Here is a 22,381-nt window from a genome sequence, read left to right on the forward strand (position 1 = left end):
TTGCGGGACCTTTCTGCACGAGCTTCGCGATGTAACGTGTGGGGCATGTTGCTTTTGTTGCTGTTTTCTTGCCGCCGTCTGCCTCCCACGATGGGGCGGCGTGCCCTGACCCTGCCGGCCATGTGCTCTGGCCGCAGCATAGGTAGACCTCGCCAAAGCATCACCTCGTGAAAGCATCCTGGCCTCTGTAGAAATAGCCGTTGCTTGCTCGTGTGTGCGATGTGCTCCCTCCTGGTGGTCACAAGTGCGTGTAACTGCCCGGGGCCGGGCACAGTGGTAAGTGAGGCTTTGCTGGGGCGCGGGCCCTTTTCTCTGGGTTGTCTCCGGCTGCTTTCTCACCGCCTTGGCACGCTTCCGTCGTGGCCACGGGGACCCCGTGGCCCACCAGCCGAAAACGTTTACTATCGGGCCCTTTGGCAAAGTGCTTGCCAACTCCTGGGCTAGGTAAAAGTGCCTTCCTGGCAAAATGAGTGTCCCTGTCACCCTTGTCCGTTTTCAGGGCAGAACCACGGTGTTCACATTATTGAGGCAACGTATTCCGGAAAGCCTGAAGCTGGCTGAAGTCTGCAGTCCCTCTGCCCTCAGCGTGGAGGAATCTTGCAGGGGGAATCTTGTACGTTTGGACATACATCTCTGTTCTCAGCAATCTGGATGACGTGTTTCATTATCCTTTCTCATGAAAACAGAGTATCTGCAGGAAAAGAAAGGTTCTTTCTAACTAAACAAGTGAATTCGGTTTGGGATCAATAAACACTCATGTTCCTACAGCTGGCTTTTGCCTAACTTGTGTGATGCCCCAGCCCGCTATCCAGACGTTTGCGCGATGTGTGTGGCCTCACGGTCGCATTCTCTGAACAAAGTGGGGGAAGGACCACTTCCCTCTGGTGTTTCTCAGAAGCAGCCTCCGAGGCCCCGAGATTCTCCTTACCTCCACGACTCGAGGAGCGTCAGCAGTGTCTCTCGGGACTTCAAGTATCCACATCCCTCTCTCTCTGAAAGACCGGGTTTGGGAAATGGACTAGCGGTGGCCTCTCTTCCCTCCAACCTTCCCCCAGAGATCCTGATGCCCACGGTCTTCCATCAAGGATCCTGGCTTTTGTTCTGTTCCCGGGAGAGACAAGAACACCTGTCCAGGGCCATCTCTGATTTAGTTTAGTGTCATCGAGATAGCATCTGCTTTCCCTTCTTTAGATTATGAGTAAATTCATTCACTCACCTTTCCTGGGGCAGGGGGTAGGCATTGTGTTCCATATTCCTTCAGCCCCCATCCCCCTTCTGTAGAATGTAATTCAGAACTATCTCAATGAATTCTCCTAAGTATGAATATCCTAAATTTGCATACTTTCAACATCCGTGATCCCTTTAGCGCATTATTTTTGCCCGTGTCAGAGAATCACTCAGAGGTACTACAAGATAAATGCGTGTGTCTTCAACAGATTGGACGAGCCCCCCCCTCCCCCACATTGTAGGGGGCAATCTACTACCGATGAAAAGTCTACTGACTTCAACGTTAATCTCATCCAAAACCGACCTTCACAGAATCCTCTAGAATAGTGCTCGGCCAAATATCTGGGTTGCACGGCCCAGCCAAGTGGCACAGAAGATGAACCAGCACCAACCTGGATTCAGCCAGATGTCCAGGAGACAGCAGCTTTGCTGGAGAATCAGCAGTAGACTTGGTGGGACGTGGACGGAGCCAGAGGAAGGAAGCCGGAGGGTTCCACTCCCTGAAATGCGCACACGGGACAGCAGGGGCAGAGGTAGGGGCTGCTGCTCTTGGCTCCCGTCTCGTCACATGGATATGCTCTGTGAGCAGGGGTTCGTACGGGTGAGGAGCTCCCCCAGCAAGATTCAGGGCTTCTCACCAGATAGAAGAGAGGTTTGCATTCGACCCACTGATGGAAAAAGTGGAGTCAGGGAAAAATCACTTAAAAACACGCACACACACTGAACCTTTATTTTCACTTAAAACCCGTAAGTGTGCATCTGCACTCTGATTCTTTTAGTTATGGCCAAAAGCTCACTGGGAGGAGGGCCTGCTTATTAAAGATCTGAACTGATTATTTGCAATCAAATGCCCATTACTTACGGTGCCTTGTTTGAGGGTTCTTTTCTTTTTTTTTTTTTTTAAGAGAAAGTTGAAGCTTGTCCCGTCATGTGAATGCAAAATCATTTTACATTTTTAATTTTTCTCCATGTTTTAGTTTGTCCTGAGCCTCGCCCTAAGCGGACAGCAGTTCTGTTTAATGACTGGTCTGCACTGAGTCATTCCGGAGATTCAACTTCGTTTTCATAGAAAGGGGCTTCTCGGTTTTCGTGTTCGTGTCTCATCGAGCTACACCAAATTTAATTATGTTACGTAATTCCAGTACCAAGTTCAGCTGGCAGAGGCCGACCCGAGGGTGGGCTCGGCTGGGTCCGCGTGTGCTCCCATGTCACCGGGTGGTGGCGGAGGGATGCTGACCATCCCGGGCGACCCACTCACCCGGCACTCAGCGTGGTGTGGGCGGTGGCCAGGGTGTTTCTCCAAGAGAGTGGAAAGACCTGATGAGTCTGGCGGGTCAGTTCAGAGTAAGTGGAGAGGAGAGCTGTCATGAGGCTGGCAGTGAACCAGTGGCAGGGAGGAGCCCGTGGCAGGCGGTGTGTCTGGTGTCCAGAGAAAGCAGACTCACCAGGAGTGTGTGTGCAACTGCTTTGTCCTCCTGAGGGCGGAACTGACCCATCTCAGGTAGGAGGTTATATCGGCCCCACCCGGCAGAGAGCCAGCCGTCTGCTTGGGGGGCAGGTGCACAGGAGAGATCTTTGTAAGCCATGTGGTGTCCCCCGTCACGAACACATCCCTCATCACAGCCTGCCACGGCCGAGTATAAAATGTACGTCTGCAAGACTGTGCACCACGGAGCGATGCTTGGACGGGCATGTGTCCACGTTTCTCCAGATGGGTTGTTTGGGAAGGTTGGAAAAGTATCAGTTCTGGGCATGGTTACCTTCCCTTGTCAGAGATCTTTATTTCAAGGTTGGAAGCGTCCACGTATAAGCAAGCAGGTCTGGTCCGGCCCAGCTCCTCAGCTGCTTGGGTTCCGGGATGGTCCTTCTGGGAAGGAGCCTGAGCTTAGGCGACTTTGCACTCCCATCACCCGGCTGCCGGGTCTGGGGCCAGGACCCGGCTCCGGGGCCCGGTCTTAACAACCAGGAGCACTACACAGAGCCAGGGCCCCGGTCCACAGGGGAACCTGGGTGGGCTCTCCTAACTCGTCAGCGATCGGGAATGAAGGTACCTGCCTTCCTCCAGAAGAATCTGTTCACCGGGCTTCTCAGCCCCGGGTTTTATCCGCCCGTCCTAATTCTCTTAATAGTTCAAAAATAACATCAGTTCGACACTAATGCAGGGGGGAAGGAGGGCAGTTACGAACTGCAGGGGCAGGTGCCCTGAACCCTTCCAAAGAGCGGGGGCCGCCTGCCTTTCTTCGAGTCCGTGTTTCTGGCGCTGCTCGCCATCCAGGCCACCAGGCCGGGGAAGGGAGGGATTTGTAAAAGTCCACACTCCCGACGCCCACCCCTGAGGTCTGACTCCCGTGAAGGAAGGAGAGACCAGGAACGCAGCGGTGTTGGAGAACCCCGCCAGCCAGCTGCAGTTTGGGAACCGGTGCCTTCACACTGGCTGGGCCACAGGCAGAGACCAAGGTCCCGTCGGCCCCTCTGCACGCTCCCCGGGCATGAGAATTGGGGCTGGTGAACCCGGCTGAGTGGAGGGCGGACCTCCCATACCGGCAGCGCCCGGCTCCGGGTGCAGCCTGGCGGGGATTGCCGGCTTGTCGGCTCTGTGTAGTCACCACCCAGATTTGCTCACTCTTTGCACAAGTGTGTGTCATGTAGGCAGCTGGCTCGGCGGCCGGGTGCTGAACGGGTGTGGACAGCAGCGGGAGGGAGGTGCCCCCACGGAAAGGGCATTCGTCCTCCAAGCAGAGAGCAGCCCTGGCATCCCACCCATCCCTGTCACCTTTGCAACCACGTGAGCGGCTGTCCTCGCTTCCCGGGACTCAGTTCCCCCTACGTAAGGCAGGCTGGTGAAGTCAGTCCTTCCCAGCTCTGACGCTCAGCCTCTTGTTCCCGGTTTTCCGTGCGGGAGTGGTGGCACAGGGGACCAGCACGTCGTCGTCACACAGACTCTAACAATCGCCCTGTGACCTTTTATGAGTTTCGCTTTTGAGTTAACAGCACGCAGACCCTCTCCGTGGTGCGCAGAGAGAGCACCTTCAGGGGAAGGATTTTTGCTGGCGCAGAATTAGAAAGGGGGCGAGGGGAGGGCGGGCTCAGTTTCTGCAGCCTGTGTGTGCCTCAGATTCCACGGTCCCTGATTTTCCCACGTACACGGGAGCTCCACAGATCCTCCTGATTCTTCTTTAGACAACACCTGACGGCAGGATGGCGAGACAGGAAAATCTGGTACAAATAGCATGTCGGCCCCCGAATAATAAAAACTCACATACCCTTGGCTTCTCACAGTCCATAAAATTAACGCCCCTTCTGGAGTGAGCCTTTGATGTCCTTCAGCTTGGCCCTGTGGGGCTGGGCGAAGACACCGCGAGTGCGGTTAGGGGTGAACACAGTTCCCTGCCAAATTCTGGCTGGTCGTAAATCTCTCCATCGGGGACACAGGTCGGACAGAGCGGTTTGACTTCTGAGGCTGAACAAAACGAAGTAGCCTCTCGGTCACACGCTGCCCAGTGCCCATGGCCAGGGCCTGTCCAGGCCTCCTGGCTTCTGAAGTCTGGCCCCTGACCTTGCCAACAGGTGTCCGTGAAGGGTCTGCAGTTCTGAGGTGGCATGGGGTGGGGGGGAGGCCAACCCCCGGCGCCGCCTCTAGAAGGACGCATGCAAGACGTCCAGGCAAAAAGACCGTGGCGGAGGGTGCGGATGGCCCGGGCGTCTTGCCGCCATTTCTGATGTGCCTGAGCCTCAAGTCTGGAAGCATCCAGGGACTGAGGGCAGCGCCCCGGAAGCCCGAGCGCAAGTTCGGCACAATCTGTTTGTCGGGTGATTCCGGCTACCTGGGCACCGTTCACTTTCACACCTGGGCACCAAGGTCATGGGCTCCTTCAGAGCCGGGCGCCTGGTTCTCAGCGCGCCTGGAGAGTGGCTGGCACCATCGGGTTCTGGTGAATCGTTCCTGACACAGGCCGGTGGTGAATTCCCAGAGCAGCAGACGGGGCAGGGGTGCCCAGGGCCTGAGGTATCCTGCCAGGTGGCCTCAGGGGTCATTTCTCCCTGGCCTCCACCCCTGTGCCTTCAGCATACGGCTGGCCCGCACTCCTTAAGTGAACTCGTGACTGATTTTTCTTTTCCTATGAGAAAGACAGATTCTTCCAGCTGGCGTCTGCTTGTTGGTGGACGTGCATTGTTACCTTGAAAACATTCCATTTAGGGGGCGCCTGGGTGGCTCCGTCGGTGAAGCGTCCAACTCCTGATTTCAGCTCAAGTCATGATCTCACGGTTTGGGACTTCAAACCCTGAGTCAGGCTCTGCACGGACACCTCAGAACGTGCTTAGGAGTCTCTGTCTCCCTCTCTCTCTGCCCCTCCCTGGCTCGCTCGTGCTCTCTTGATCCGTCTCTCAAAATCAATAAAGGACAGCCCGCTGGGGCGTGGCGGGTACCCGATGGGACCGAGCGGAGCGGCGGCCCCGTGGTTAAAGCTGCATTTCAGTGGCGTCCTTCCCCGGGCCCGGCACTCACCCCGGGACCAAATGCAGCCGTGGGTGCCTATGATTTATCACGCCTTCCCGCGGCTTCTGCCGGCCACTATTCCGAGCGTTTACGTTTTCGAAAGATGCTCCCTAGAAGGTCAAGACTTCTCCCTGAAAATGGAACAACGGGCAGGTGCTCAGTCTTGAAATTTCAAAGAGAACAAACAGAAAAAAGAAACGGAATCTCACTCCTGAAACGAAGCTAGCAGTTGTCTGCTGTCTGCGAGCCTTCCTGATGCAAAGTCGGTGACAGCCCCGGGGTGGCCCTGGCTGGGGCCCGGCCGTGAACAGTGGGCCCTGTGGTCCCTGTTGCCGCAGCCTCCGAGTCCCAGGGGCCGTTCAGACCCCGTGGCCGCCTGGGAGCTGCCTCAAATACTGTTGCTGGGAACTTGCATTTTCAAAGGAAACATTAAATTACCGAAACCAAAATGTCGTGATTATTTTTTTAACGGAGACAAGAAAGTCATGTTATTCTGAAACGGGTCATGGCTGTTGATAGTTAGGGGGGCCGGCCGTTGAACAGATGGTTCCAGGGGTCCCGGCCTGAACTGCTGAGCAGCAGCTGTAAATTGTATCACTTCCTCCAGCGGCAGTGGGAGCCGGGAAGGTGTGCCCTGCCGGGGAGCCCTCGGCAGGGAGGTACCGTGGCGGCTGGGCACCGGCGTCCTCCGGGTCCTGCCTGGGAAGGCCGGCTGATTCGGGGAATACCGGCCACCTGCTTTGTTCTGGTTGGTGGGCTTGGGAAGAACAGAACAAAGCCGGCCGGGCACGGCCACTGGTTAGCGACCAGGCACCCCTTCGCCTCTGCTCGTGGAACCACAGACAGCACAGAAGCTTGTGTGGATTCTGACTCTTTCGTGAGCTGAAATCAAGACACCTCCCCAGAGCTCTGCCTGTGAGACAAAACAGGCACCTGGCGTTTCCAGACGCTGCGTGAGTTGATCTTTGTTCGGGAGGATTTCTTAATGACGTGTAGTGAAGAGAAGGGCAGAGAATGGATGAACCCAGTTGGAACGACTTAAGATGGCGGAGACAGAAGACTTAACGAGCTGGTGTGAAAAGCCTGAGAGCGGCCAAGACATCTTGGCGGCCCCAGTGTGGATGCACCAGTTACAATTTATAAGGCCTGCAGGGCTGGGAGAGCGCATGGAGGAAATGGGGGGAGGCGACGGAGAAGCAGCTGGAGGCTCCCAGTGCAAACCCATCACAGCCATGGGGCTGGAAATGGAATTTTCACAACGAGGATGCTGAGCTTACGTGGCCTAACATGAAATGAAACACAGTTATCTCGTTGACACTGAAGAATGAAAACATTCCCACAGTTGATATAGAACAATTCCCACAGACCCGACCGTTTCTTTTTAGGTGACTCCAACTTTGCATTGCAGTTCTTGGTAATTTTCTTAGCAACACAGTAGAAGACGCTGAGGAGAAACACTTGGTATAAAATAGTTCAGGCCTTCTCCAGGCGAAGGTAGGTAAAACCGGGATAGTACGAGCCGGCCACAGGCGCCAGCCCCGGGGTGGGACCCCTTCCGCGTCCCATCAGCCTAACGCCTAATCTGTCCTGACAACTTTCCCAAGAGTCCGGGCATTGGCTCGAAGAGTGTTTGGGTCATGGCCCCTCTGAGAGCGTGAGGAAAAGTCCTGGTCATTCTGCTCAGACGTGTTGACAGGCACGGCGCCCCAGAACTGGTAAGGCTTCTTGGTGCCCATGGGCGTCCTGGAGCAGGGAGCCTTTGTTACCTTCCTTAGATGGGCCTGCACCTCGGTCCACAGAGTGAAACATGAGAAACTGAAAATACGCTCACAGAGGCTTTGCAGTGTAAGCAAAATGCTTGTTTTGGACATTGAATTTTTAAAATGCAGAATTTAAAAGTTGCATATGGGGCGCCTGGGTCGCTCAGTCGGTTAAGCATCCAACTTTGCCTCAAGTCATGATCTCACAGTTCATGGGTTCAAGCCCTGTGACAGGCTCCGTGCTGACAGCTGAGAGCCTGGATCCTGCTTCGGATCCTGTGTTTTCCTCTCTCTCTCTCTGCCCCTCCCCTGCGCGCTCTCTGTTTGTCTCTCTCAAAAATAAATAAACACCAAAAAAAATTTTTTAAGTTGCATATATTGCCTGCCCTTACCTATGCTTTAAAAAAATGGGGGCGCCTGGGTGGCTCAGTCTGTTAAGCATCTGACTTGAACTCAGGTCATGATCTCACGGTTCATAGGTTCAAGCCCTGCATCAGGCTCTGCATTCACAGCTCGGAGCCTGGAGCCTGCTTCAGATTCTGTGTCTCCCACTCTCTCTGCCCCTCCCCTGCTTTCGCTCCTTCTCTCAAAATAAATAAACCAAAAACATAGAATTGTTTAAATGTACGCCATACTCAGAGAGAGAGGGAGCGACCCTGAAGAAGTGAGTGTGAGGGATAATCCCAGGGGTCCCCTCTGGATAGTCCCCATCTTCCACGCTCTGTGTCTGTCTGCATCGGCTGGGTCCCCGGCTGGAGTCCTCACAGAGCCTCTCGCATTGATACGGGGTGTTTCTGAGAGGCGTCTCACAAGCTCTCCCCCAAGCATTCTTGGCTTCTCCTGGACTCACGTGTGACTGTCGGGGTATAGTCTGTGGGAGGAGGCTCTTAGAGCCAATATGGAGCCCGCCGGGCCTCAGAGTTACCTGCAGAATTTCCAAGTTTTGCCTGAACACTCTGAACGGAAGAAACTAGGAGTGAGAGTCGTCGTGTCCTCTCAGAGGCCAGATGGCTGCCTTCTCGCCGCACGAACCCTTGTCTCTGAGCCGCATTTCCTCTCCTGCCCCTCCTGCCTCAGATGACCCCCCACCCAGAGCGTGCATCTTAGGCCCTCCTGCAGATGGGCTGGTGCAAAGCCAGTGGGCGGCTTCGTAGACATTTGCGGGATTATCTGAGACCCAATAGCGGCGCCCCAGCTGAGCCTGGACCCAACGCCATCCCCCCTCCGTCACCCGCCTACATATACATCAACAAGAAATACTTCTAGAATCAGAAAAGAAAAAAAAAACTTGCTTTCAGGGAGAACATTCTCGACAGCTTCTATCAAATTGAAAGAAAGATGACCAGGCATTATGGGCCTCCTACTGGAAGTTCTCACGTCTGAAGTCTTCTCACAAAAAAGGCATACATAAATAAATAGAACCTAAGTCCAATCAAGCCTTTGGATCCAGCTGCTAAGTTACAGGAAGTACAGAGGACGGAAGAACATGTTAAGTGAAACCACAGAGATGTAATGTGGGGACTCCTGCGATCATCAGAAGCCACTATGGAGACTCAGCAAGGCGAGCGGTATCGTGTCTAAAACCAATCAATCCAATAGAAAAATACATTAAGAAAGAGCCGATAGACTAAAAGAGAAGAAAGACATACCAGCCAGTTGCAAAGTGCCGACCGACTCTGTCTGGATTCCACCAAGCAGATTAACAAGTTAGGACATTTATGACACGGTTGGCAAGGAAACACTGAATATTTAATGATAGTAAGGGATCACGTTAATGTTTTACGTGCCACGGAGGTATTATGGTTATGTTTTCAAAACCAAAGAGGGGCGCCTGCGTGGCTCAGTCGGTTAAGCGTCCGACTTCGGCTCAGCTCATGATCTCATGGCTCGTGAGTTCGAGCCGCGCGTCGGGCTCTGTGCTGGCAGCTCCGAGCCTGGAGCCTGCTTCGGATTCTATGTCTCCCTCTCTCTCTGCTTCTCCCCGGCTCGTGCTCTGTCTCTCTCTCCTTCAAAAATAAATAAAAACATTTTAAAAATTAAAAAAAAAAAAAACAACAAAGAATCCTCAGGGTGCCTGGGTCGCTCAGTCGGTTGGGCCTCCGACTCTTGATTTCAGCTCAGGTCATGCTCTCACGGTTTGTGAGTTCGAGCCCCCCATTGAGCTCTGCACTGAGTGTGAAACCTGCTTGGGATTCTGTCTCTCCCTCCCTCTCTCCCCCTCTCTCCCCTATCCCACTCGTGCTCTCTCTCTCTGTCTCTCTCTCTCTCTCTGTCTCTCTCTATCAAAATAAAGTTAAAAAAAAATTAGAAACAACCACAACAAAGAGTCCGCATCTTGCAGAGATGCAATTGAAATCCACATGCATCTGGAATTTTCGTCAACGTGCTGCAGGGTTTGGAGGTATAAGTTGATGATTGTTGAAGGCGGGTGGATGGGGACACAGAGGGCCTTCCTTTTGCACGTCCGTGAGGCGTCCCACCTAAAAGCCAGCTAGAGGGGAGGAGAGAGCACTGTGCCAGTGAACTGAAAGCAGGGAAGGAGAGAAACACAGGCAGGAGGGCTAATCGGGAAGGTGAGAGGCAGCAGGGATCGGAGAGGCTGCCGAGCGACTGGAAACAACGGTGTGCCTGTGGGCCGTGGGCGAGATTGGCGTGGCCATGTCTCCCGCACGGGCGGCGCCCCTCACCGAGGTGCCATTGTCCCCTCCCAGCTGGTCCGTGGGGAACTGGAGCACGTGTAGCCAGCCTTGCGGTGGGGGCACCCAGAGCCGCCTCGTCCAGTGCACGCGACGGGCACGCTTCGCGTCCGAGCGGGTGGCGGCCAGCCTGTGTCCACAGCCCATGCCGTCCAGCAGACAGGCCTGCCAGCCTCGGAGCTGCCCGCCAACTTGGAGCGCGGGGCCCTGGGCGGAGGTAACTGGGACCGGGCTGGTGTGGGGGGCGGCAGCTGGGTCCCCTCCTGCCGATCGCAGAACTGGGTTGGACCTTGCAGGGGGGTCAGGGTGGGTCCGACGGACGTCTCGCTGAGACTCGGCCCCTTTTCTTCCCACAGTGCTCCCGGACCTGCGGGAAGGGGTGGAGGAAGAGGTCCGTGGCCTGTAAGAGCACCAGCCCCGTGGCCAGGCCGCAGCTGCTGCCGGACGCGGTCTGCAGCTCCGAGCCCAAGCCTAGGACTCACGAAGTCTGTCTGCTTAAGCGCTGCCACAAGCACAAGAAGCTTCAGTGGCTGGTGTCCGCCTGGTCCCAGGTGGGTGCTCCTGGAGCCGGTCCATTCGGCACCGGGTCGACCAGCTGTCCCCTCCCCTGCTCTCACTGCTTCCTGCTCCTCTTCCTCCGAGTCTGGGTTCTCCAGCTCAGGCCACCCTTTGGGGCTCCAGTCTCCCTTCCTTGGCATGTTAGGGACTTTCTGATCACATCCTTCGAACCACTCGCCCAGCGGCATCCACAAGGCCATCACCCACCCCGTCTCGAGGCCAGGACGGGTTGGGGGCGCTCGTCACGCCGACGGGGTCCTGGGGACCCACTGAGCCCCAGGGCAGCCGTAGCCATTCCTGGGGCCGTGTCCCTGTAGTGCAGAGCGGGAAGAAGGCGGACTGCCCTGGGAAGAGACGAGGACCATTTCCTGAGCCGTTTCCGTGAGCAGTTGCCGCACTTGGGGAAGAAACTGCTCATGTTGGTTTTGCAGGAATTGATGTGTTGTTAGTGTGCCGAACGCTAACAGGTGGGAACATGAGTGTTGACGGTGGCGTGACCCCACGTGAGGGTGCCCAGCGCAGTCCGGCCCTGGGGAGGGGGTGTTGGGAAGGGCCCCCTGCCAGGCCCCTACACCTGTGCCGCGGGCACCCAGGGGCTCCCTGAGGGTGGTGGCAGCTCCTTAATCTCCCTGTGCCTCAACCCAGACGTGTAGGTGTCACTAGGGTCAAAAAGGACACCAGAAAGAGAGCAGCCCATGGAACTGCAGCGTCAACCCCACGCAGGGTACTGAGAGACTAATCCCAGAGCAGCTCCCTTGTCCCGGCCTCCTCGGGCCAGCTGGGCTCATTCCCACCCACACCTCGAATGACCTTGCTCAGGAGGACAGAGGATGGATCCAGCCGGGCCTGGAATCTCACTGAGGCACTGTTTCCATCCGTGCCCCCCCCCCACCCCCATCCAGGCCCTGGAATTAGCCTGCCAGTTGCCAGCCGGGGACTCTGGTTCTCTCTCACTGGGAGGCGGGAGCCTAGACTCTCCTAGGACTGACTGCATGTTCTGTGCGTGTCCCTGAAGGCCGAGCCCACGGGAAGGAAGCCACCCGGTGGAAAGTCTCCGCCCTGGAGACTGAGCTCCGCACAGGGCACGGGCTCCCGCAGTGCAGGAAACACACAGGCGCACACCTGTCAGCCCGACCACGAGTGTGAGGCCGGAACCCGGGCCCCTGTGCTGATGTGATCTGCACACTTTGAGCCCCGGCGGAGTCACCCGCCCAGCACAGCGTCCCCCACTCGCCAGCTCCAGGCCTCATCGTGAGGGATGGGGATTTCTCTCCGGAGACCCAGTGACCCCGGATCTCTCATCTCAGCCCGCTGTGCACCGTCTGCCCCGGGCTCAGAGCACCCCCTGACCAGGAGAGAACGCATTTGTGCCCCGAGCAGACTTGCCGCCTTCTCTCGGCTTTCTGAGGCACACTCGTGAGCCCCGGGGGTCCCCTGCCGGTCCCTGCTTTGGGGGCGGGCGCTGTATTACGTTTCCGCACATTCCAGTATCAGATGCAACCCAACGTGTTATCTTCTCATGAAACGATAGTTTCGGAATTCCTCCCTTCATGGTTTCTGTCTGCCCTGCCCCTCCTTCGGCCCCCGAACGCTGTGCCTTTACATCCTCCTCTCCACGTGATACACCGTAATGCCTTTTTGAAATGCCAAGGTCCAATAAATCTCATTCAGTTTTCACAGTTACATAAATGCTCAAGCGGACATCATCCGAAGACAGTTTGACTCACCGATCGTAGCGAAAAGCCGCACCAAAGAAGTATTGTTCGCTCATGGCTTTTGCTTTATTTTTAGTGCTCTGTTACGTGTGAACGAGGAACACAGAGAAGATTCTTGAAATGTGCTGAAAAGCATGTTTCTGGGAAGTACCGAGAGCTGGCCTCAAAGAAGTGCTTGCACTTGCCGCGGCCAAGTGTGGAGCTAGAGCGAGCCTGCGCCCCGTTTCCCTGTCCCAGGCACCCCCCGCATGCAGCCGCGGGCCCGCCTCGGGCCAGCTGGTTTGCCTCGCCCTGGTCTCAGGTAGGGCGACACTACGTGACCACGCTTCCCGCCCTGGGGGTGGGCCGCTGGCGTAGGCGGGCGCGCGTCTGCAAAGAGTGCCCCCCCAACCCCCAGAGCCGGGCCCCGACCCTTCTCTCCAGAGCAGGTGCGACGCCCAGGTTCCTGGGTGCGGGCACAGCTTTCCGAGGCTGGGCTCCAAATGTCACTGACCCTTTTAGGGCACGTGGGCCTTGTTCGAAGTCGTCACCCACTTAAGTGTAGGCAAACATCATGCTTTCGTTTTATGCAAAAGCTGGGCAGACTTCCGCAAAGGTGAGTGTGAACGGGGACCAAGGACGAGCTCTGGAGGAAGTCGGTGACTGCGGGTTCTACCCGGGTAACCCCGAGGCCGTGCACGTGGGAAGGGGGTCCGGCTCGCTGCACTGTCCTGGCCTGCCTGGACCCTCAGGCGAGGCCAGCCCAGGCCGATGGAGCTCCTCCGTGCTGGCACCCCCCTTACTCCTTCCACACTGCCTTTGACTTTAGGGAAGAACCCTGCTGTTGCAGTGGTCATCCGCTCTTTATTCTCCCTGTTTCCCACTCTGGGTTCCTGGTAACCCTCACCTTGGGGCTTGGCTCCCCTTTCTGCGTGTGATTCTGCCCGCCAGCCTTTATCTCGGATCCCTGCCTGTCCCGGGTCCCCTCATACTTCTTCTCCTGCTGGTATTTCTGCTCTTGGCTCAGGGGGCACCCAGGCCCGAGGGGTGTGTGGGGCTGAGACATCCTGAGCCACTCCCACTGGCCAAACCCCGAGGAGTCTGTTCTCTGCTGCTCTGCCCGGGAGAGAGGGGCTCTCGCTCAGTCCATCGTCCCCATGAGCAGGTGCAGGGAGTGTTTTCTGACTCATCTTTTGGCCTGGCCAGAGGAATGAGCTCTTTCTAATTTGCACATGGCGGCCTGTCTTGGCCTCCCTCCTCTTTCTGAAGGTAGAGGAGATAAAAGGTAGAGGAGACAGAGGGAAGGAGGGTGAAGGATGTGGGGTGGCCACCAGCCTCTGGGCGCCCCCCACGCGGAACCCCTGACGCGTGGTCCAGCGTCTGGTTCTGTGGGTCTTCAAACCTGAAATAGCTCTTGCGTTTAGAAATCTATGAACCCCCCTCCTAAAAGTATTTCAATGAGAAATGATTTAGCTGAAGTTATTGGAGCAGGCGACATTGAGAACGCTATCCTTCTCAAGCATTTTCCATTTTAAATGGACAAAAAGTATCAATGACTACAGCATTTTCCCAGGCGGCCCCCGTTGATCTTCTTGTGGGTGCGTGGTCTTTCCACTTCGATCAAGCAAGAGCCGAGCGGACAAGCTGAGTGAAGTTGCCTCTGGGGCAGAGGCCTCACTTTCTCTGTCCCTTGGGAGGTATGGGTCAGAGACACACAGAGGTGGTCCCCGAGACCACGGTCCTTCTGTCAACAGGGACCCCGAGTCTCTTTCCTGTGGCTCCAGTGGCTCACCCCGCTGTGCTCAATTTGGAGACCATGGGAACATTCAGAAAACTGAAGTTCCTCATCATTTCATTTACCCCCACAGCTAAAGCCGAAAATACATCCTGCTTAGCTTTTTCCAGTCTGAAATGTTCGGTGTGTTTGTCTAATAAGTCATTTTTATCATAAGCTGCCTGAAGTTTTTATCCAGGGTGATTCATCTAGTATGTTCTGAGAATGTTCCTTCTTGGGAGTAATAACTCGAGGGGTTTTATGTGTTGTAAGCACTGGCACTCAAGACTGTGCCCTCAAATGGTGGGGAATCGTCGGCCGTGATGGATGGCCAGTCCTTGGCTGAACACTGCCCCCGACAGGCTCGTTCTTGTAACCCTTGCAAGCTCGTGGTTTCTATCACGTGATCTTCAGGGTTTCTGTTGATTTAAATGGCTTTGCTTATCATCACATTTCATGGAAGGTTACCTAGTAGGACCGACTTCAGTCATTTTGGTCATTTGGGCTTTAGGGTCAGGCGGTTCCCATGCTGATTTGGTCTGGGAATGGCTTACGAGTGAACACCTGTTGGACTGTCTGATGCTATATGACAGAGATGGAAGTGTGTCCTCTGGGATAGAGTGGGGAGGCCTGGCTTGTTCCAGGGATGCACAATTGACCTGGAAACCCATAGGCTCTGGGGGGCAAGGGGCCATGTCACTGATGATCAATATGGTTTTCCATCATGGCAGTTATTAGGGCAGGAATATTAAAGTTGTATCAGGGGCGCCTGGGTGGCTCAGTCGGTTGAGCGTCCGACTTCGGCTCAGGTCATGATCTCACAGTTTGTGAGTTCGAGCCCTACGTCAGGCTCTGTGCTGACAGCGTGGGGCCTGGAGCCGGCTTCTGATTCTGTGTCTCCCTCTCTCTCTGTCCCTCCCTTGCTCACATTCTGTCTCTCTCTCTCAAAAATAAATGTTAAAAATGTTTTTAAATTTTTTAAATAAAAGAAAGTTGTAGCAAACACACATACATGCATGTGGGCGTGCACATGTACACAAGCAATAGGCACACACACACAGGTACACACACAGGCACGCGGACACGGACATGTACACACGCAGACACGGACATGTACACACACAGATTCATACCCACACAGACAGGCATGCACACACACAGATACACACACAGGCATGCACACACACAGGTACACACACAGGCACGCAGACACGGACATGTACACACACAGACTCATACCCACACACACAGGCATGCACACACACAGGTACACACACAGGCATGCACACACACAGGTACACACAGAATGCACAGGCTCCTTTCACCCTGACATCCAGTCGCCTGCCCACCTCTAAGAATTCGCTGCTCCTCTGCTCTCTTCGTCTTCCAGTTCTGGGTGGTGCACAGGGATCAGGGACCTTCTTGCTGACATTACCGAATAGGGTCACAGTATGCACTGCCTGAGTCGGAGGGAGTCTGTATTTGTAAGCTACTAGATTTGTACGAAAATTCCCTGCTCCGTTTGTGTTCAGAGCAGAGGTTGTGGTGACGAGGCCGTTGAGGGCTGCGCTAGCCCGTCTTGACCCGAGTAGACCCGCTCTCTGGGACAGTGGTGAGTGATCGGGCGGGGGTGGGGGGGCGGGGGCAGAGGCTGCAGGCTCGGAGAGGGAGCACCCAGCCAGGAGGGGGACACGGGAGGAGCGTCTCCCAGGAGGGATGTCACGATGGGAAAAGGAAGGTGTGAGATCTCAGGCATTATGGTGGATTTGTTCACTTGCTGTCCCTGACTCTGGACCTGAGCCCTGGCCAGCGGGACGCCCTATGGTGCTCGTGGTTCTCGTGAACGTGGGGGCAGGAATGTGCCTTGGGATAAAGCCAGCCAGAGTATCCGCCTCGAGCTACTGGTCGGCAGGCGTCACCAGCCTTTTTCCATCGAGGCCAATGGCACAAAGGAAGAGTGATCCTTGTAATTTAAAACACACCCAGAGCCAGACGTTATTGTGAAAATGCATCTGTCTGGATTTTTTGATAATGACCAGGGGTCCGGATCAGTTTGCCCCACTCGTCTCTCAGGGCGTATGCTGTGCGTCTGGTACAGGATGTCCCTGAAAACTCAGGGGCTGTTACCAAAACAGAAGAAACCCCAAAGTGAGAGGCTTTCCAGGATTACAGGGCTCTGGAAACATGTGCTTAGCGGGTCCTGCAGTCAGACCCCCGGAAGCAGGAGACTGACACACGGGAAAAGGCCATCACTTTCGGGGAGGTTGTTTCATCCTGGAGTGACAAGAAGACCCAGCCTGCTGACCTCGCAGTGGGGGGACTGTCCCCCTGGACCCGACATTGACTTCCCCACAGCCGAGTCCCCTAGTCTAGTTGGGCGGTCTTGGAAAGAGTTCGGCACACCTGTGAGTGGCCGCCAGCCCCGGGGGAGGGAGGCAGGTGTGCAGAGCTGAGGGACGGGGTCCAGGGACCGGGAAGAGCTGGGGACAGTGGAGCGACCAGCCCAGGGACGCCCCACAGAGGGCGATGTGCCTGCTTCCCATTCTGTGCCCACCCGCACTGGAAGCAGGAGCTGCCTCAGTGTCCCCTCAGCAGACAGACACAGAACGGCCCACGTGCCAGGCGCCTGGTCCCTGGGGAGTTTTGGCATCGGTAAGAGGCGCAACCTTGAAGAAACGCCTCTGCGAACATTGCGGAGCCACAAGGGCTCTGCCCCACAAGGGCTCTAAGCCCACCCGCGGCTTCTCTGGAGTCAGGGCACCGGGCCCTCCGCAAGTCTGCAGCAGGGACCCTGGAAGGGGGGCAGAAGTAAGCCAGGCAGGCCGGGCTGGGTGGGGAGCAGGGCATGTGGCTCTCGGTGACCACAGAGGCCCCTTTATGAGCCTGCAGCTCCCCTGGTCGCGTCGGGCCGCACACCAGCTCTGCACACGCTCTCATCAGACTTGGACGTGACTTGAGTCGGCTCCAAAATGGAAACACAAGAGGAAAGGGCCTTGGCCAACAGGGTCCTGATCACCTAGAGCGGTGGCTCTCCAAACGTGACCCAGCCTGCACTGCAGCACTGTGGCTAGAAATGCAGGTGCTCGGGGCGCCTGGGCGGCTCAGTCAGTTAAGCGTCAGGACGTCGGCTCAGGTCGTGATCTCACAGTTCATGAGTTCGAGCCCTGCCTCAGACTCTGTGCTGACAGCTTGGAGTCTAAAGTCTGCTTTGGATTCTGTGTCTCCCTCTGTCTCTCTCTGTGTCTCTGTCTGTCTCTCTAAAACATAAATAAACATTAAAAAACAAAAAAGAAATGCAGGTTCTCATTCCTCCCAGGCTGTTGATGTTCGAGATTGGGGGTGGGGCCAGCAGGTGACTTACATGCACACTCAAGTTTGAGAACCGTTGCTGGGGGGTTGGAGCCAGCAGCCGGGGGTCCGGACAGATGTCTGCCGCAGTTGTGGTCACGTGTAGGTTGACAGACAAGTGCAGGTCACCGTGCAGCACGGCGTCCCGCCGTCAGTGGGAACAATTGCCTCAAATGCGCAAGCTAAACCTCATGAGGCTGAGGAAGACGCCATCAGCTTTGACTTTGCCGTCCAGGTTCCAGGGTCTGTTTCACTGAGTGTGAAGGACCTCGGCTCGAGTCGGGACGTTACATCCTGAGGAGGAGCGACTCACCTGTGTCCACCACTCGGTCCCTGGCACCTAGATCAGCGCCTGGCACCTGGGAGCTGAGGGACCCCTATTTGTGAACACAGGAGTCGATGACAAAGCATCCACTCCCTTCCTAATGATTTCAGCACCGTTTCCGTGACAAAGACGATGGCCAGATCTCTTGCTTCTCAGTTTAGACGCGTCATTAGCGGGACCGGAGGGAGCCCCGCGCCGTGCCGCCGATGACAAGAACTCCGCTCTCGGCAGAGAGGTAGTGGACGCGCACAGACACGGACACACGTGGCCAGTGTGAACCCTGCGGCACAGCCGGGAGGGGCTCCGAAGGCCCTAGAGTGCGAAGCGCAAAGACCAGAGGTGTGGCGGTGCTGAACGCTCAGACGGACGTCACAGGCAGCGAGGAACATCTGTCTCCGTCGTGGATGAGCCTGATAATTCGGAAACCGGACACGAACCCGCTCGTGACGTTTTATTCCGGTTGCTGTAGTCATGTATTGAGTCTGAGCTGTTGACGGCTGTCGCTGAGGTTGGTTTTTGGAGAGAAGGGGGTGAACCTCACCGAAATGTTCCAGCCCCACGTGTTTATTGGCTGGAGCCTGGCTCTTCCCCGCCAGGGGCCCAGCCAGCCTTTACCTAAAGAGGGGAAGAGAAGAGAAAGAACGAGCCCCCCAGCGTCAGACTTTTCAGGACTCTGGATCCACAAAGATGTTGACTCCTGCCATCAGAGTGCCTACCCCAGGGGGTTTGAAAAAAGCCACCTCGACGGAGCCTCTGCTCACAGCACGTCCCCAGAAGGAAGCAGGAGACCGCTGGCTTCTCACTTGCAAGCTGACCTCAGCTCTGGAAAACCAGCCCCGGGGCTCGCTGACTTGAACGGCTCCCAGCTTGCAGTCTCGTGCGTTTTGGCCAGCAGCCCTTGTCGTGCGCGCCCCGGTGCTGCACGGATCTGTCCTTGCATTTCACAGCAACCGTCTGACTCGCCCACCCCAGGCATCCCCGGTGTCATCTGACCCCGTCTTCTTGTAGGTGCTCCTTCGTCGGCTACGTTCTGGACTCTTTTGAACCAGGAGCCTTGTTTGAGCACAATCTACATAATTCAGTCGAGACATCAGACAGCTCGCCTTTTGGACGGACGTGCTGCTGTTGGCGTTGGTTGCTCTGTCCCCCTGGTCGCCCATCCCCTGATTCCTTGCACCCGGTTGAGCTCAGATGGACCCGCTCTCGTAGTCGGTGGGGTATGCGTCCGGCCGGCTGGTGAAGGGCAAGCCAAACACGAGGCTCCTCCTGGCTCTGCTGTGCTCGGTTGCCTTCGGTGGCAGGGCCTACGTGTTGCAGAACAACGCCCTCAGGAGGATGCCCTCGAATCCGGGCTACTGGTCCACCACTTCCAAGCAGGCATCCAGAATCCGGGAATTTGGGCTTGGTTTTCTCGAGCCTCTGGGGTGGTTAGCTTGTCAAGTTTTTCCCAGGAAAGAGCCCCAGAAAAGGTGCCTTGGTGATTGCAGTCCGTGTAGGGCAACTGTTTCTGATGCCTGACCCGTCACCTGGGCAGGCCCCGGGGACCTCCTGGTACCCCCAGATAGGCACCAGTTTCCTTGTGTTCCAAGACCATGGACAGCTCAAGGCCGTTTTAGAGCTCCAGATCCTTGTCTCCTGTGTCCACACCTGGGGTTAATCCAGAATCTGGTCAGCCCCCCACAGTCGCCGGGGATCTGGGTGCAGGGGGAAGCCTGGAAGGGAGGGTGGCCCGGCCCGGCAGCCATGGGTGACTGCTGTGCACCTGTTTCCCACAGTGCACGGCCAGCTGTGGGGGTGGCGTGCAGACGAGGGCCGTGCAGTGCCTGGCGGGCGGCCGGCCGGCCCCAGGCTGCTTCGTGCACCAGAAGCCCACAGCCTCCCTGGCCTGCAACACCCACTTCTGCCCCATCGCAGAGAAGAAAGGTGAGTGTCCGGGCCCCTCGGCTTGGCCCTGGCTTTTCGGGGGTGGTGCTGTCAGGTTTCCGGAGCGGTTCCTAGTGGGCCTGAGACGTGGGGTACCTGCTACGCCATTCCCCGCTTCCCATGCCCGCCTCCCACTTGCCCCAAAACGGCTCACGTTGAGTGTCCCCTGCAGGGATGCCCTCAGCAGCTTCAGCGCCTGTGGGACCCCCCCCCTCCCCTCCCCCTGCCCCGGGATACCAGCTAACGCGGCATCCGCTGCTTTTCAGACCGCGCCTGCCGAGACCACTTCCCCTGGTGCCCCCTGGCGCCCCGGCAGGGGATGTGCAGCCACCAGTTCTACGGCGAGCGGTGCTGCAAGACCTGCTCTGCGTCCAACCTGTGAGGCCCGGGGGGCCCCTTCCAGGGCGGAGAACGCGAGGGGTGCTGCGTCTTCAGCCCCCGTCAGCTGTGCGCTGTGCATCGGAACTCGGCCAGAGGACATCGAGGCTGGGAGAACTGTGTTCAGCCATCTGTCGGGACAGAGTGTGTGTGCACGCACACACGTGTGTGTGTGTGTGTGTGTGTGTGTGTGTGTGTGTGCGCACATCGTGGGTCTGAATGCATGCATGGGCACACGTGCACACAAGTTTTCGGTTGAAGCATGGAGGCAGGCAGGAGGCCCACGCTGCGGACCCACAGCGATGCTCACTCCCCCTTGTGCTCCAGCTGAATCAGGTCAAAAAGACGGAAGGAGCTGAACTTGGTAAACGCTAAATGTGTGGTGCTTTGGAAAAAGAAGGAAAGGCCATGGAATTAGGAATAAGTGAAGAAATTCTGCCCCTAGGTATGCCGGCCTCCCTCCGGCCGAGGAGGCCCCTTCCCAAGGTCTGGAACAACTGACCTCCCTCTGGAGAAGCAGCTGGCGGGGACAGCTCCCAGGCGGTGTCCCCAGGGCGGCCTCGGCCTGCCCCAGCAGCGAGCTTCTCTTTGCTGGGACCTGCTGCTGGGACGAGAGCGGGGTGTCGCCTCTGAGGGGTGCCGCCCTGCCGGGGAGAGGCCGGGCTCCCGACTCTGTGTCCCCATCACAGACTCTGCCCTGGAAACAGGAGACATGAAATCGTGCTAAGGTGCTTCCCTCCCTTTCAGACTCCTGAGCTGGAGGAGAGGACTTCTCTATCCTCTGTTCTGTCCTTCCCAGGTATTTACAAGCGAGTGTTTTTCTGTTCAACTCATTCCTTCCTGCGTTTCTCTCCCAAAACAATAGAATTAATTACAGATTCTACCAGAGCTGCCTGGTGACCCGTGACACCCAAACCCCGCTGTCCTGATGAGGTTGTGGTCGGTCCTGCCCGGACAGACGTCAGCTGACGTGCACACCTCAGAACCCCAGGTCTCGTTTCTGTGTGTCGTGCTGTTTTTAAACTTCTTTCCGTGAGTTGTGGTGGTTTTGCAAGACCGGTTGGAGAGAAGGCCAGCATTTCCGGATGAAAGCTGCACAGCAGGCCCCCGACACCCTGCCCGCTGCTGGTGCTGCTTTGTGTTCTCTTTTCCTAGGCTGTAGCTCCATTCGGAATGGGCACCGAGATATTTATATTTGCTGAAGTTTTATAATAAATTTTATATTGTACCACTTGCTTCTGACCTGCTCACGATTCCTCACGAGTTTTGCACCTGAGATCCCCGGGCTGGCACGGAGGCGGGGAACTGGTCCAGGGACAGAGAGCTGGGGCCCTGGAATCCAACAGAACGTGCTGAAGCTGGTCTCATAGTGCCCCTCACTGAGGAGGCTCTGGGGAAGACGGCAGGTGACTGGTGATGGAGGTGGCCAGTGTCGGGGTGGGCGGTGCCCCAGTCCGTTCAAGGGTAACCCTTGACCCTGTGTTCCCTGCTTTATTAGGCAGCGGTCGCTAGGGAAACAGAAACAACAGGTGTTATACAGGAAGAGAAGAGAGCTTTATGTTAGGGAATTGGCTCCCTGATGATTATGGGGGGGCGCTGGCAAAGCCAAAGTTTGCAGGGCAGAAGGCGGGAACGCAGGCAGAGTCGCAGTCTTGAGGCCGAATTCCTTCTGCTCAGGGAAACCTCCATCTTTGTTCTTATGCCCTTCAACTGATTGGGTGAGGCCCACCTACGTTATGGAGGCTCCATCTGGATCACTCAGAGTCTACTGATTTCGCCGTTAAATGTTAATCACCTGTGAAATCTATCTTCGTCGCAACACCAAGTCTCGAGTTTGACCAAACGGGTGGGAACCGTAGCTCAGTCGAGTTGCTGTGTGAAATTAACCATCACACCACTCCCCCCGGGCCTGGGATAGACCAGCCCTGATGGGGCACCACGGAACGTCCGCTGTCAGAAGCGCATTTCCTGGCGTGGCTGGCCGCGCTCGCTCCCAGAACCGGCCCCGCTCGCAGACAGCCCCAGCTGCCGATGTAACACAGCAAACCTATACCGTCTCGGCTGGCACACGAGCCCACCCGTGTGGGAAGTAATCATAAACCCGTTTTACACACAGGAAGTCGGGATTGCAAATGTGTCTGGTTTTGGCCGGTGCCACAGCCAGAGGACGCCGCGCTGGGATCCTGCGGGCCTTGGGCAG

General features: G+C 56.5%; 1 protein-coding gene across 1 annotated transcript in view; it reads left to right on the plus strand.

Annotated features, from left to right (window-relative positions):
- ADAMTS16 (ADAM metallopeptidase with thrombospondin type 1 motif 16) overlaps positions 1-21,416 on the plus strand; it is a 160,464-nt gene extending 139,048 nt beyond the window's left edge. The window contains exons 19-23 of the mRNA XM_058714798.1: positions 10,197-10,398; positions 10,538-10,732; positions 12,531-12,755; positions 19,656-19,803; positions 20,070-21,416. Coding sequence (XP_058570781.1) covers positions 10,197-10,398; positions 10,538-10,732; positions 12,531-12,755; positions 19,656-19,803; positions 20,070-20,185 — 886 coding nt within the window. The 3' untranslated portion in view covers positions 20,186-21,416. The remainder of the gene's footprint in view (positions 1-10,196; positions 10,399-10,537; positions 10,733-12,530; positions 12,756-19,655; positions 19,804-20,069) is intronic.
- The last annotated feature ends 965 nt before the right edge of the window (positions 21,417-22,381 follow it).

The sequence above is a fragment of the Neofelis nebulosa genome, chromosome 1 (assembly GCF_028018385.1).
Source record: "Neofelis nebulosa isolate mNeoNeb1 chromosome 1, mNeoNeb1.pri, whole genome shotgun sequence".
Classification (NCBI taxonomy): Eukaryota; Metazoa; Chordata; class Mammalia; order Carnivora; family Felidae; genus Neofelis; species Neofelis nebulosa.